Source organism: Leguminivora glycinivorella, chromosome 4 (assembly GCF_023078275.1).
Source record: "Leguminivora glycinivorella isolate SPB_JAAS2020 chromosome 4, LegGlyc_1.1, whole genome shotgun sequence".
NCBI classification, from domain to species: Eukaryota; Metazoa; Arthropoda; class Insecta; order Lepidoptera; family Tortricidae; genus Leguminivora; species Leguminivora glycinivorella.
The window spans coordinates 9,526,286-9,541,378 of record NC_062974.1 but is presented as its reverse complement, the minus strand read 5'-3'; the positions used below and the strand labels follow the sequence as shown (position 1 = coordinate 9,541,378).

Sequence of the window (15,093 nt, the reverse complement as noted above, 5' to 3'; positions counted from 1 at the left end):
TATGAACAAAATAGTTCTAATGAAATTCCGCAACATGGCGCGTAGTCATATATATTTCTGGTCTGGCTTTATCTGGCAAGATTCTTTGCACCACACTATGATCATAGAAGTTGGAAACAAGTAGGTTTCTGCAAATAGGTCTTACCTATCAAAAACCGCTTTCAAAACAAAAAAAATACAAATTTCAGCAACTGTCAAACGTGTCAAGTTACATGATTGAGTTGTGATGTTGTTGTTTAGGTATGGAAACTTATTCCGTGGCGCGATTGCTGAAAACTGTGCAGATGTGTTTAAACGCCTTTAATGGTCATAATTCTGTCCATCTGTACGATAGAACTTGCCTTGGTTCAAAATCGAAATACTTGTTCAATAAGTGCCTAGAATTAGTGTCTTGGGTATGTCTATACGTTAGAACTTTTAAGTTTTTCTTTATACATACAGAGCCGCGTGTGAATTCTAAACTACACGGTGTGTGCAGAACTGCAAAAAGTATCATCATAAATACCTAATTTGAGGTAAGTGTATTTTTATGTACTTATAATTTAAAGATCTGCAGTACCCACTGGAGTTTTAATAGCGAAACTAAATATGATAATATGCTTTATTTTGTAATTTATTGATTAAGAATTTGAATTATGGCGCTTGAGACCATTTGAAGAATCACAGTGCTATTTTTCTGACAAAGAATTAAGTATCAGATATTTTTGGTCCAAACGAACCTAAATATCCCAATGGTTTTTCAATGCCTAATTGACCTGAATCTTAATACTATTTCTATTAAATCCAAATTGTAAAAAAGTAATACATTATAAAATGTTGTACATTTATAATTAAAATCTAAACACATATTTTTTTTTAAGTTTCGGTATTACAATAGAATAAACATGAGAATGAATATTATGAGTAATAAATTCATTTCATGTGTTCGTCTTTTTGCTAGCTAGTTCGTCATTTTACTTATTCGGTTTTTAATCACATTATTTTACGGTTATTTTGGTCACATTGTTATTATTAATTATTACTCATAGCACCCACTAATTCATTCACCCATTCAGTACCACACTTTGGACAGACGACGACAAAATAAATATTTTGAATAGAAAAATACACTTCGCTAATGACAGTCGGTCGGCTCAGTGAATAAAAACACAACTAACCTCTAAAATTGTCTAAAATTTTAATATTTGTATTTTGTAATGGATTTCACTGTGTTTTTCTTCATGATGTTTTAATCCTAATACTTTAAAAAAATACAGTAAGTTTCTTATATTAACTATGTTTAGTTATTTTCTTATATAAAGTAACACGAAATACATCGTTTCAGTTTTATGTTATTTTGTTTCACTATAGTTAAATTGTGTTTGGTTTATGAACTTTTTGACTTAGTATTATACTATTAAACTCAGGTAGGTAGTAGGTAATTATATCTCGTAGGAATCTGTAGCTTCCTACTTACAATGACCCAAAGAGAGTAATTATTGGTTAAGTATAATTACATTATATTTTCTTCGTTTACCGCGATAGTTACTCATGAAATAAAACTATGGAAACGATCAAACATAGTTTTATTTCATATAATTACATTATTTCCTTATCAATACTTAGGCAAAATAATAGTTGAAAGTAAATGAACTGACAATGACAGCAGCATTAATACTTTTCTTAAAAATATTATACACAAAAAAAATTTACTTACAACTCTTAACTTCTTATACAAATAATGTATAGTTCTTTACAACACTTATCAACGGCAAAGTGCCATGAACTCTTAACTAAGTACGAAAACCTAAGTAGTTGGGAGTTCATGGTAGGTACTTCACCGTCGTTATAACTCTAAATTTCTAATCCAAAAAATGTAGACTCTACAATTAGCATTCAAAAGTAGGTATCTGTAGCAGAGTAATTGCTTTTCATACAAAATATTTTTTTTTTCATTTTAGGTATTTCTTTTTGACGCGTAGTGTGATCCGCTACTTACCATGCTGACCATATTTGTTTGAAGATCTGCAATAATTATAGTAATTATTACTTGTCTGAGTAAAATATTCGGAAAAATCAAATACCTTAGTTTCTTATATTCAGTAACTAGGGCTTCACTTACTCACGCAATTGTAAACATGTTAGTACCGTGTCAAAGTTTAAATTGATTTTAAGATCCCTTGCGGATTTCATATAAGTTGCTGCCGTTAGGTATGAAGTAGCCCAAAAATGATAGTACTTGATAGTGTAGGTACTAGATATAGCTATGAATTTAAATTAGGTACTTTAGTTCCGAAATCAGCGCAATCTAAAAACGTAAGAGTTATTTTTGTTATTTCTTGAACCAGAAATGTCATTATTGTATAAAAATTGATTAAAAAGTCGAAATTTTGCGTGACGTAATATGTGGACCGCCTAGTGTTGTTAAAAGCCTAGTCTTGAAGACTTTTGAAGGTTCAAGCTTTGAAGAGTCAAGCGTTAAAGGTTTGAGCTCAAAAACGGTTCAGAACCTTAAAGACTCAACCTTTTTATGAGCTCTTAACTGTGTCTTTAATTAATAGACAGCTTAAGCGCCCGAACCTCGAAGGCCTGGCTCAAGCGTTAAGAGTTCAAACAACGAGCGTTATAGGTAGAAAGTATTATTGTTGACGGTGTCCGATGTGGTAGTTGTAGAGTTCCGTACACATGGTCTAAAAATACGACTCTACTACTAAAATTCCACTGTCCGTCCATCCGGTTGTATCTCAGGCTACTAAAAAGGACGAAATCCTCAGTGGGCGAGTCCGACTCGCACTTGTCCAGTTTTTTATTTCTTTCGACCTCAGGTTTGAATTTGTTAAAAGCTTTTAAGACTTAAATGCTACAAACCTTATAGCCTAGAAGCAAGCCTTCAAAGCTTAGGCGGCTTAAAGTTTGAATATTCGAGTTTTATAGTTTACGCCTTGAAGCTTAAATTCACAACACTATTAGGACCGCCCCTTAAACGACGCAATCGTTAACAATACTGGCGTAATTTTAGCTGGTTGTCACTAAAAAAAGCGCGAAATCCAAATTTACCATTACATTCGGAAACAGCTTGTTAGACTATAAATAAATAAGAAGTTGTTAATATCCCGTCGAATATTACACCACCTTTTAAGAGATCGTATACTCCACTACTAAAATTAAGTCGAAAGATACTGAAAGTTTCTTTCCTCACGAACAGATTTTTTATAAGTTTTTCGTATACTTAATTTGGCAAGAAGATTTAAAGTCTATTGCAGATAACAACTCGTAATATGTACATCTTAACAATCAAGTATCGGATTACTAATACAACCCCATTAAATGGCGACATATACACTTAGTATAGAAGTCCCCGCTTCAAGGGCCACCGGAACATTCAGTCGTGTCCATCGCGGCTTCAACACCTTGACCCAGGTGGGCAACAACGGCGCAATGGGTCACGGGGGAGGGGCGCGGGGTTATGTTTGGGCGGCGTAGTAGCGTAGTGACGTCACGACGCGCAGTATCGACCCCGGGCGCCGTCACAACACCCCCCCGGCCCTCAGAGGGGTACTACGCCTCAGGAACATTCACGGATGTTTCCAAGTAATGCTGCCGATCGACGTAGAAATGCTTGTAGGGCTGCATTTACGATTTAGTCATCAAGAATGTCTATCTTCAAAAGATGGTCACCAACAGTACTTTCATAGTTACACAGAGCAAACTTGGATGTAGAGACTGAACATATGACAAGTCATACAAGTAAGCTTGGTTCTTGACTTAAAATTGCGCGCGAAGATTCCGCTAATAGTACCTATCCACCATACCACCAATAATTGTTCAGACCATGTTCAGAGACGTCTTTTCTTTTCTAACGAGGGTAGAATAGGTACCTACTCGTACTGCTAGACGGATTCAATAGGGGACTAGGGGTATATTGATCATGCTATTCAAGCTAGACTTGTTTCCTAGGTCTTTATGATTTTTACGTTAATCATAAATCATAATCAACTACACTTATTTATTCTTTCTATTGTTTTGATTACCATAAGTTAAGCATATACACCATGTTTTATTTGTTTTCCGTTAAATTCGACACGTAGCTTGGTTCATTATCAGGAACCACCCTGTATATTACTTTTAGTTAAATTTGCCAAAAAAAAATGAATTTATTAGTGTGAGAGACCTTTCTTCTTCTTCTTCAGGTGCCATATCCTCTTCGGATGTCGGCTACCACAGTCCGGAACTCCTCTCTATTTGCAGTTTTTCTGCCTAGCACGGCAGCGTACATTAGGAATTGGTAAAGACTGTCACACACCTGTTCAGCAATTATCTTTATTTTTTTAATAACTCGAGAACCTTAAGAGTTAAAACGCTAGTTTCTTAGAGAAATTAATTGTATTTGATCTAAAGAACCTTCCCTTAAAGTTAACGGAAATCAATAAAAACACGGTGTATAGGTATGTAAATGAATATAAGGTCATAAAATACGTCACAATCTCAAAATCACATTAAGACACAGACAACAAGTTTTGAAACATATTTTTTACCACAATTTCGGAAACTGCTTTTAATTTGACTGATTTGTTCAATTTTACAATCATTTACCTCCTGACTTGACGTAATTGGGCCATTTTTTTCAAAGTTGGCCACCCCACTTTTTGGTGACATGGGTATTTTTTCTTCTGCCTTTCGATCCTGATAGGAGAAAAAAAATGTCCCGAGAATTCCATACATTTTTTAAACCTTCCATTCCGTTACCACTAGGGTATGCAAAAACCGGTTAACTTAAAAAACCGGTTAATAACCGAGACTTTTCCTTCAAAACCGGTTAACCGGTTAACCGGTTTTGAGGATTTTTAGTAAATGGCCGTACCTACTACGCAATAATTACCATTACCTTTAAGAATTCTGATGTTGCACGATGAAGATCATTTTTATCCAGTTTTTGGAAATTTGGTAAATGCGGAAATTGCTAAAAAAGGCTTGTGTGGTTTGAATGTGATTCGTCTGCTTTGCGTTTTCTAGGCATGTCGCGAAGGTCTACAGCTCCCAGAGCCCCTAGTAATACAAGCAATTGATGTAAGAAAACCAAGATCTCCATTTTACCTTTCTTTTAAAAAATATAGTTTGAAATATACGGTAGACTCCGGTTCGACGCTCAAGGGACCGCTGATATTATGTCGTACTAACCGGATGTCGTACAAAACGAATTTCATTTCTTTTAATTAAAAGTAATATCTACATCTCTATTACTAAAACATTTCAATCAATAGGTTTATTTACAGGGTATTATTATCCTAGTATTAATACCTTATTTTATTGTGACTTGTTTAGTTAGAAAAGTCCTTTTTAGCATGCGTGCTTGCTCATCATTTGTAAGTAAAGCTAGTTTATACGCAATCGAAAAATACAAATTGGGTTCTATTTAGCTTATAAGATTAGACCCGAGGCGAACAAATTGTTAAAATTTTAAAAGCAATACTCCAAAAAGTTACATGGCCACAATGTAATCTTGCTACTTGTTGTAGGCAAGACAGGGGGCCGTGCTCGGGTGGAAGTAGCTTTGTTTCCTCAATTTATTAGTAAAACTAAAAACTTTGTCGCTCGTCGTTGCAACTTGCAACCGGACTTGACGGACGGATTCTGTGTAAAATGTGTCGTAAAAAGCGGCTGGTCGTTAAAATCGGAGTCGTAATAAACGGATGTACTTTCATAATTCATACTATCACATACGAAAACCAAATAAATACCTGTGCTTATGTCGTTGTAAGAGGTTGGACGTTAGGTCTATGCGGAGTCGTAATATACCAACCGGACTCTACTGTATTGTATAAAATGTATAATTGAGTAGACTCGGGACTAATTTTTAAAATAAAATCATTACAGATAATAATGTGGTCAATGAAAAGTAATGAATAAATCTTTATTATTACAAAACATTAAATAATTACGTATTTTTGTCCAAATCTCCAAATTTTGAGAAATAAATACAGTTTCGGTTATTAACCGGTTAGAGACTATAAAAACCGGTTTTTAACAGGGGCCACAAAGTCTCGGTTAACCGGTTTTTCGGTTAACCGGTTAACCGGTTTGCACACCCTAGTTACCACCATACAAATGTATGAAAAAATGGTAACGGAATGGGAAAAAAATTTTGGGACACTTTTTCTCCTATTAGGATTGAAAGAGCTCGCGATTCTGAGTGGAAACCACGTAAAAAATTCCAAAACAAAAAAAAAAGTGGGGTGGACATTTCGACAACTTTGAAAAAATGGCCCAATTATAGTGAAGCTGATGGTTTACGCTAGATTAGATTCATACATATGCAAGGGGGTCTACTTTTCTCTGCAGCTGACTGTATTTGCATAAACTATGCGAATCATAAGGGGTCATATTGAGAGCTAAGTTTTATGAGGCACTGACTGACACTGTCTTATACTTTATATTTATTGGCCAGGCACTTAAAGTGGTTGACGGAGATGGAAAATTCCCAACGGCACAAGTCTTTAATGCGCTCAATAATATAAATGCAATTGGCTTGTTGCAATGATAAAATATGTTTGGACTTCTGTAGATTTAATATAAGCGCTACTTTACAATTAGCTTAACTCGATTAAAATGTTTCTAGAAGAACTAAAAGCTTATTACTGCACCGTCTTAGGTATATAACCTAAGAGATTTTATCTATCTTGGTACTTAGAGCATAATAATTCAAGCAGCCTGATGGTTAACCCAAACTACCTTTGGTCTAATAGCTGTTTTCCATATTTGCTCCATAGCAACGCAAAAATCTAACACGTATAGGCTGTTTGTTTTGTTTTCGAAGTCTCTTTGTATTTGTTAGCAAAGTGGTTCTCCCTTGTATATTTTGCGGGGCGGCGCCTTGACCCAAATTTCGACCCGCAGATCAGACAGTGTAGGCGAGCAAAAACGAGCTTTGTTGACTTAGTCAAGGACCAACTGTTGAGACAGATCATATTATAGATTATTTTGCCGGAAAACTCAGTGACATTAAATATATGCAGGAATTAGAATATTTACCTATACTACGATTCCTAGATAGCTTCGGTATGTCTTGAGGTTGAGATATGATGAAGTTGGAGGGTTGAATGGAGGTTAAGTAAAACTGGTCATTATGGTGTGTTGTATTGTCAATAATCAATACAGAAGAGAGACAAGTAAAACTAAACATACCTTATATAGTAAATTATTGCTTACATGCTATTTTATTCACATACGTGCGTCACATGTATGTTGCAGACAGCGCCGGCCCTTGCACTCGATTAGGGTAGAGCGAGTTTGAGTTTCGGCGCCCTTGGGACGAAGTTTCACTATGTAGGAAAATGAATCGCGAGCGTAGCGAGCGCGAAATTTTTTTTTTCATAGTAATGCCATGCCGAAAACGCTGGTGGCCTAGCGGTAAGAGCGTGCGACTTTCGATCCGGAGGTCGCGGGTTCGAACCCGGCTCGTACCAATGAGTTTTTCTGAACTTATTTGATATTTGCCAGTCACTTTTCGGTGAAGGAAAACATCGTGAGGAAACCGGACTAATTCCAATAAGGCCTAGTTACCCTTCGGGTTGGAAGGTCAGATGGCAGTCGCTTTCGTATAAAACTAGTGCCTACGCCAAATCTTGGGATTAGTTGCCAATGCGGACCCCAGGCTTCCATGAGTCGTGGCAAATGCCGGGATAACGTAAGGAGGATGATGATGCCGTAATTTGAAGATTAACGCAATACAGAATTTATGGATTTTATCATACAGAGTACGAAAGGGACAAATGGTTGAACAGGTTGAACTTTCGTAGTCGCTCCCTAGTATAGTTACGTGTGGCTGAACGTGGATATCATAATTATTCATAAAATAACAAACAAAATGGAGCACTATAGTGGCCAAGTCAGGAAAGCAGATTCGGAATTTGTCCAAACTAAAAAAGAAGAAAATTATGAATTATAAGCGCGAGCGAAGCGAGCGCGAATTTTTTTCCTATTGACCTGATTTATTAAGACAACCCGCCAGCGGGGAATCCGCGACCTTTCAAGCTTTCATCGTCTGCAGAGCTGCGGTCTTTGACATATTTTGGGGCATTTTGACTTCACAGGGCGCCTAATATGTTCGGGAACATACTTTTAGGCCTTATATTTCGCCATCACTATTATTTTTATAATACTAAGAGTTAATTAAGAGATTAACTGCGGTCTCAATCGTCACCGTCGGGATGCCCATTTCGGTATTTTGCCACTAAGTGATCTGAGTGCTTTGAAGTTCGCTCACCATCTGCTGTGACTCACAAAATTGCGCCTCTCTGAGACGTTTTGCGCCTTTGGCTTTATGCTATCTAACTCTGCTTTAGACTATCGGGTAGACTCATATTTTTAACCGTCGCCTCATATCTCAAGAAGGACGGTTATCAAGTCGTCTGTATGTTTTTTTTTTATTTTTTTATTTTTTATGTTTGTTCCTCGATATCTCCGTCGTTACTGGACCGATTTTGAAAAATTTTTTTTGATTGAATGTATATGCATACAGATTGGTCCCATTTTTCTCAGAACCCAGTTCTGATGATGGGATCCTGGAGAAATTGAGGGAACTCCTCGAATCTGAAAGGCATACATATGGTGATTTTTATGTTTTTAAAGGAACAGCATGCATTTAGGTACGGAACAGTGACATTTGGTGCAGTGGAACTGCTGATGATGGCCAGAACGGAACTCTTCAAATCTGAACGGCACGCTTATAGTGACTTTGGTATTTTTATACGAACAGCATGCACTTTCGTCCAGAACAGTGACATTTGGTGCAGTGGAATTTCTGATGATGGTCAGAACCGAACTCCTCAAATCTGAACGGCACGCTTATAGTGACTTTGATATTTTTATAAGAACAGCATGCACTTTCGTCCAGAACAGTGACATTTGGTGCAGTGGAACTGCTGATGATGGCCAGAACCAAACTCCTCAAATCTGAACGGCACGCTTATAGTGACTTTGCCATTTTTATAAGAACAGCATGCACTTTCGTCCAGAACAGTGACATTTGGTGCAGTGGAATTTCTGATGATGGTCAGAACCGAACTCCTCAAATCTGAACGGCACGCTTATAGTGACTTTGGTATTTTTATAAGAACAGCATGCACTTTCGTCCAGAACAGTGACATTTGGTGCAGTGGAACTGCTGATGATGGCCAGAACCAAACTCCTCAAACCTGAATGGCACACTCATAGTGACTTTGGTATTTTTGTAAGAAAAGCATGCATTTAAGTTCAGAACAGTGACATTTATTTAGTTATGCTTGTTAAGCATAAGTTTTGAAGTCAAAGTTTGTCAAGCTTCGAAATTATTTTAGTTATACGTATAATCATTTATGTTGCCATCTAAAAATTAAAGCATTAAAAGCAGTTTTAAAAAATACTTACACATTTCTACATAATCCAACATTCGCAAGTAGCTTTCACCAGAACCCGAAAGGCGACGGTTTTTTTTTTCTTAAAAATTATTGCATTTGGATAGCGACGTAACTTTGCCGTTCCCCGCACTACAATGTGGTTCGTCAAGGGCTAGAATCCTCCTTTTACGGCGCCCTAGCAACAGCGCCCTTATGAATGGCAATGTGGTGCAACTTTCCACTTAATCTGAATTACAAATCTAGATTTTCAATAGGTGGATTCATTTTCGACTCCTCTAGCCATTTTGTGATATGTGCGCCCCCACGCAACGTATATTTTTTTGTATGAATTTTCTACATTCTCGATTTTGGCGCCCCTTTACCATGTGGCGCCTAGAGCGGCCGCTCCACTCGCTCTACCCTTAATCCGGCCCTGGTTGCAGACAGTAACGTTAAGTTACTGTTAAAGTGTTAATTAGGGATATACTACAGTCTAAAGTTACCTGATGTCTAGAACGTTTTGTAAGATTTCTTCTAATATTTTATTTATGTCACACTTCTCATTACCTTTCTTTCCTCAAGTTAGATCGTAATATACATTTTGTATTAGGTACCCTTTTATCTCTAATGGTAGGCGTCATATAAATTCAAAGATAAGCTGAAGCTAAATCGTTTTACTTTTTCTTCAAGATCACGTAAAGCAAAGTGCCCTTGTAATAATGTAATGTAAGGAATCATAATAATGTTTCAGATATTTTGATAAGGGTTCTTTTTGCTAAATCGAAACTGGGAAGATTCTGGGAACTGGAGCGTAATGGCGGGAAATGGCGAGAAACGAAGCGAGCCGCCCTTGAAGCGCTTCAAAAAAATGCCGGTTTATGTAGTGGAGGAACACAACGATGCATTAAAGTTTGTTTATTCTGCCATCGGAGGGAAAAAATTACCATTGGAAGGAACGACGCTACTTCACTTTGACGCTCATCCTGACATGCTTATAGATCGTAAATTGAAGGGTGCCGAGGCTCGCGCTGGCCGAGAACTTTTGCCTTTGTTACAAATAGAGAACTGGATAGTTCCTGCAGCAGCGGCCGGACATATAGACCGTGTATTGTGGCTGCGGCCGCCTTGGGCTAAACAATTCAAAGATGGCTCTCGCGTCATAGAAGTCGGCGACCACCCGGTTAACGGCTCCCTGCGCGTTAATAGCAAAGAACCATATTACATGTCTGATGCCCTCTACTCTAATAAACTCGACAACAAACGAACCTTCACCTTAACCGTAGCAGAAGTCCCCGACCCGAACAATACTGAAGATGACACCCATATGCAAAAACTGGCTAAAGAACTAGCAATATCGCACCCTTATGTTCTCGATATCGATTTAGACTTCTTTAGTACGGGAAATCCCTTTTTATCCCTTTATGAAAATATACAGCTGTACGATCGCTTGGAGCCAATCTTCGGATTTAAACTTCCCGATAGCGACGATAACGAAACTGTAGAGAAATTTGTGGGTTTACGTGAAAGGCAATTGAACGAACTCGAAAAGTTATTCCAGCACCTTGAAGATCATAATAATTTGGAAAATTACGAAGGTGAAAAGACGGAGACTTTTCAGAAAGTAAGTGAATTATATTTGTTTTTGGGACTTACGTATTTTACGATTTGCCAATAGATCATACCTTCGGAATTATGAGTTGAGTAACAGAGTAACATTGTCGCAGCTTGAAATAATTATTGAAGTTCGAAGTAACAAAATAACAGAATTAGATACCTATTTTAAAAATAGAAATACAACGAGATAGTTACCTGTCTACAAAGCTCTGATCTGAATCCCACAGGAAACATGAAAATCAGCGAAAAATCACAAATAAGTATGTTACGTAGGTAATTGACCTATAATTTCGATGTACCTATTTATAAACTTGCCTATTTATATTTTTTACTCGCAGTCATGTAGGACGAGAGTTTAGCCATATTTACTTTACATTAGAAATCACGTGTAACACCCACAGCCTTGTTCATATATCTGCGTAGGTTTCAGATATCGCCTCGGCAGTGTTATCGGAATCTGAGCGGTTGGGCGAGTCACCGAACTGGTGGGCGGTGTACGCGGGCGGATGCACGCGCGACCAGGGCGGGTTACCGCATCATATTAGCACGGAGGAGGAGGTGCGACACAAAATGGATAAGATTATCAAGCCGTTGCTGAAATCTTTGCCGCCGCCTGTGTTGGTGACTGTCGCACGGTCCACTGATGACGGCTATTGCCCTCCGGACCAGGTAATTTAATATGACGATTCTCTTTTGTTTTACGAACAGCAGATCTGAGGAGCTGTGTGTGCTATGAGACTGGTATCTAATGCCTTACATTGGCACTGGAGGTGCTATTTAAAATGTATTACAGTTATGTATATTTTTTCTTTGTTGCAGGTTGATTACATCCAATCACTGGTACTCCATATGCTTAAAGAAATTTATGATACTGATGAACCGGAATATTATTATTTAAAAGTGAACACCGAAGATTAATAACCTGTTTACATGATATATGTACAATAAGTACTATTAATTATTCGTTAGTTTTGCTATCTAAATATTTATTTTTATGGTTACCAAATACAGCATAAACATTATCTACCCTTTGTATTATTTGACCTGATTTTGAATAGGCCCTTATTAGGAAAGGAACCTGTAAATTATTTTATGTCTTTTTGTACAGTACAGCGACCTAATCGCTACTACTGCTATATATTATGTTACATTTAGAATTTCATTAATATAAAATCTCATATTCACTAAAAGTAACTTAAGGGCCTATTTACTATCTTAATTCCTTATTCATAAACGTTCTCTAAAGTTATCGAGCCGATAAAGTTCGTTTGGCCCTTTCCGACGTATTGGTGTGATCGAAATACTGGGGACGCTATTGCTATGTCTTGTATGGGAACCCTGCATTTTATGATTAAGCACTGAGACTTTGCACAGTTGTTCATTGGGTGGCCCTGAGTAGATAAAGATCGGGAGGCATCGAGAGCCCCCCTTAATTTAGGAGGGAGGAGGGGGGGAAGGCTGGCGCCTCCGCGCTTCCTTTGAAACCATATTTCTCTAAAACTATACAAAATAGGGCATGCGATATATCATTTTCGGATAAATGAAGGACGAGGAATTCATTTTTGGAACAAAAAAATGTATTTTAGAACAAAAATACAAAATAAAATGGGAAAATCTGAAAACGAGAATTTTTTTTACACATATTATTGCACATTTTATGAAAACTGTAATGGTTTTTTTCTAAATAAAAAATATTATTTAATAGCTACATTTATCTAGTTTTAGAAAATGTATAATTTGTTATAGAAATATATTATAGGACGAGTGATAAAAAATAATTTACATCGCTCGATAGGGTGATTTGAATGCTCATTTCAATAAGTTTTGTCAACGATTTCATGTATAATCACTATTTTTAACACACGAAAGCCGTAATCATTGTAGTTTATGGCTATTTTAGTGATTAATAAAAAAAAATACAAAATTTTAAAAAAATATTAAAAATGTGATAATTTTTTTTAACATTATCAAATTTTGTTCTTTCTACACAATATATATCTAAAAGCAATAAATATGATTTTTCATTTCGAAGCACCTACTCTTTCTGATTATGTTTTTTATTTCCGCTACCCAAAGGTTGTCTGGTAGAGATCGCTCTTTAGCGATAAGACCGCCTGTTGTCTGCCTCTATTTATAATCATTTGTTTTGTCTCCGCTGTATCTTTTTTCTGTATCTCTTGCTGAGGTGTGCCAATAAAGAGTATTCTATCTATCTATCTATCTATGAATAAAAAGCCACATTTATGTAGTTTATAAGAATATATAGTTTGTTATATAAATATATTACGAAACGCGAGATAAAAAATAATGAAAGTGACGTGGCAGGACTGGCAGGGCGATCTTGATGTACGCTACGGGTCAGCTTGTATGATTCGATGAGGTGAGGTAAAGGTACTCAAAGCTCTCAAAAAGTGTAGTTATTTAGAGTAATTCAAATTAAACAACATAAGTACTCCTATATAGTCTGAATTTAACTATTTATATTACATGAAATGATCGATTGATATGATAGGTCAGATATATACATCTGATCCTAATACATCTTGTGAAATAGTAGTTATGTATATGATTTGCATAATTTATGGATAATTCTTACTTGACATATTTATTATTCCAGATCTGCGTCCTGTTCTTTGGTTAAAGAGTGCCGAAAATACCAAAAAAGACCGCCAAATTAACAGCATTTCACCAACAAAAGCTGCCTTGCACCATTTTTGTAAGGGTTATAGGCTTATAGGTATATCAAGGTGTCCATTTATGGGGTCAACTAAACCCAATTCAAAATTTGCCATTATATGCTACTTGTGGCTGGACGAAAGTCTGTAACAATTGGGATTTGGGAGCATACTTGCCCGCAACGTTGCCTGTTGCTGCAGAAACATGCCTCGAAATTGTCGGATGCAGGTGTAATAAAAAACAGTGCCGCGTAAGGTGCAACCGTAAAAAAAGACATTTTAAATTAAATGTTCGGAGCTGATGTGATTATGCAGTGGATGTTGTGATATATACATAATTAAATTCAGACTATTCATGTTGTTTTATTTGAATAACTCAAAATAGCTACACTTTTTGAGAGCCTTGAGTACTAGCCCCGATACATATGTTTTCGTCTAGTCAGACCATTTTTTGAGGTTCTCCTTTGTACAAAAGCAATGTCTTAGTTCAAAAATCATTAATTTTTAATGCTAATACGAATCTAGTTTATTTTTTATGGCACTATTTAAGGGTGCCCAAAGGAAGTAACTAAATTCTGCTAGTAAACTAAAAAATCTTCAAGCCTATGCATGCAGAACTGCTTTAGGAGAGGAGAACGTGATTAAGACATTTTTTTGCAATATAAGTCACATGCAATTTTATTTTACAATCAAAATAAACTATATTATATGACTTTTACAATTTTCTGTACTGGGTCGTGATATACCTACATGTGTAAACGTTATTAGAATAAGTATATTTCTGTATTACTAGACGAACTCCACTGCATAGCGGGTAGTACCTTTACCTCACCTCATCGAATAATGCAAGCTGACCCGTACATTAAAATTTTCATTTTCATTATTTTTTATCTCGCGTTTCGTAATATATTTATATAACAAACTATATATTTTTATAAACTGTATAAATGTGGCTTTTTATTCATTTTTATTGCTTTTAGATATATATTGTGTAGAAAGAACAAAATTTGATAATGTTAAAAAAAATTATCACATTTTTAATATTTTTTTAAAAATTTGTATTTTTTTTTTATTAATCACTAAAATAGCCATAAACTACAATGATTACGGCTTTCGTGTGTTAAAAATAGTGATTATACCTGAAATCGTTGACAAAACTTATTGAAATGAGCATTCAAATCACCCTATCGGGCGATGTAAATTATTTTTTATCACTCGTCCTATAATATATTTCTATAACAAATTATACATTTTCTAAAACTAGATAAATGTAGCTATTAAATAATATTTTTTATTTAGAAAAAACCATTACAGTTTTCATAAAATGTGCAATAATATGTGTAAAAAAAATTCTCGTTTTCAGATTTTCCCATTTAATTTGTATTTTTGTTCTAAAATACATTTTTTTTGTTCCAAAAATGAATTCTTCGTCCTTCATTTATCCGAAAATG

General features: G+C 36.0%; 1 protein-coding gene across 2 annotated transcripts; it reads left to right on the top strand.

Moving 5' to 3' along the window:
* Positions 1-250: 250 nt before the first annotated feature.
* Positions 251-11,989, top strand: LOC125225476 (UPF0489 protein C5orf22 homolog). Of its 2 annotated transcripts, none has more exons than XM_048129219.1 (4): positions 251-515; positions 10,105-10,974; positions 11,391-11,636; positions 11,787-11,989. In XM_048129219.1, the coding sequence occupies exons 2-4, from the start codon at positions 10,168-10,170 to the stop codon at positions 11,883-11,885; spliced, it is 1,152 nt and encodes a 383-aa protein (XP_047985176.1). In that variant the 5' UTR covers positions 251-515; positions 10,105-10,167; the 3' UTR covers positions 11,886-11,989. The 2 variants fall into 2 exon arrangements, with proteins under 2 accessions (XP_047985176.1, XP_047985177.1); XM_048129220.1 differs by lacking the exon at positions 251-515 and adding an exon at positions 1,122-1,255.
* Positions 11,990-15,093: the final 3,104 nt, after the last annotated feature.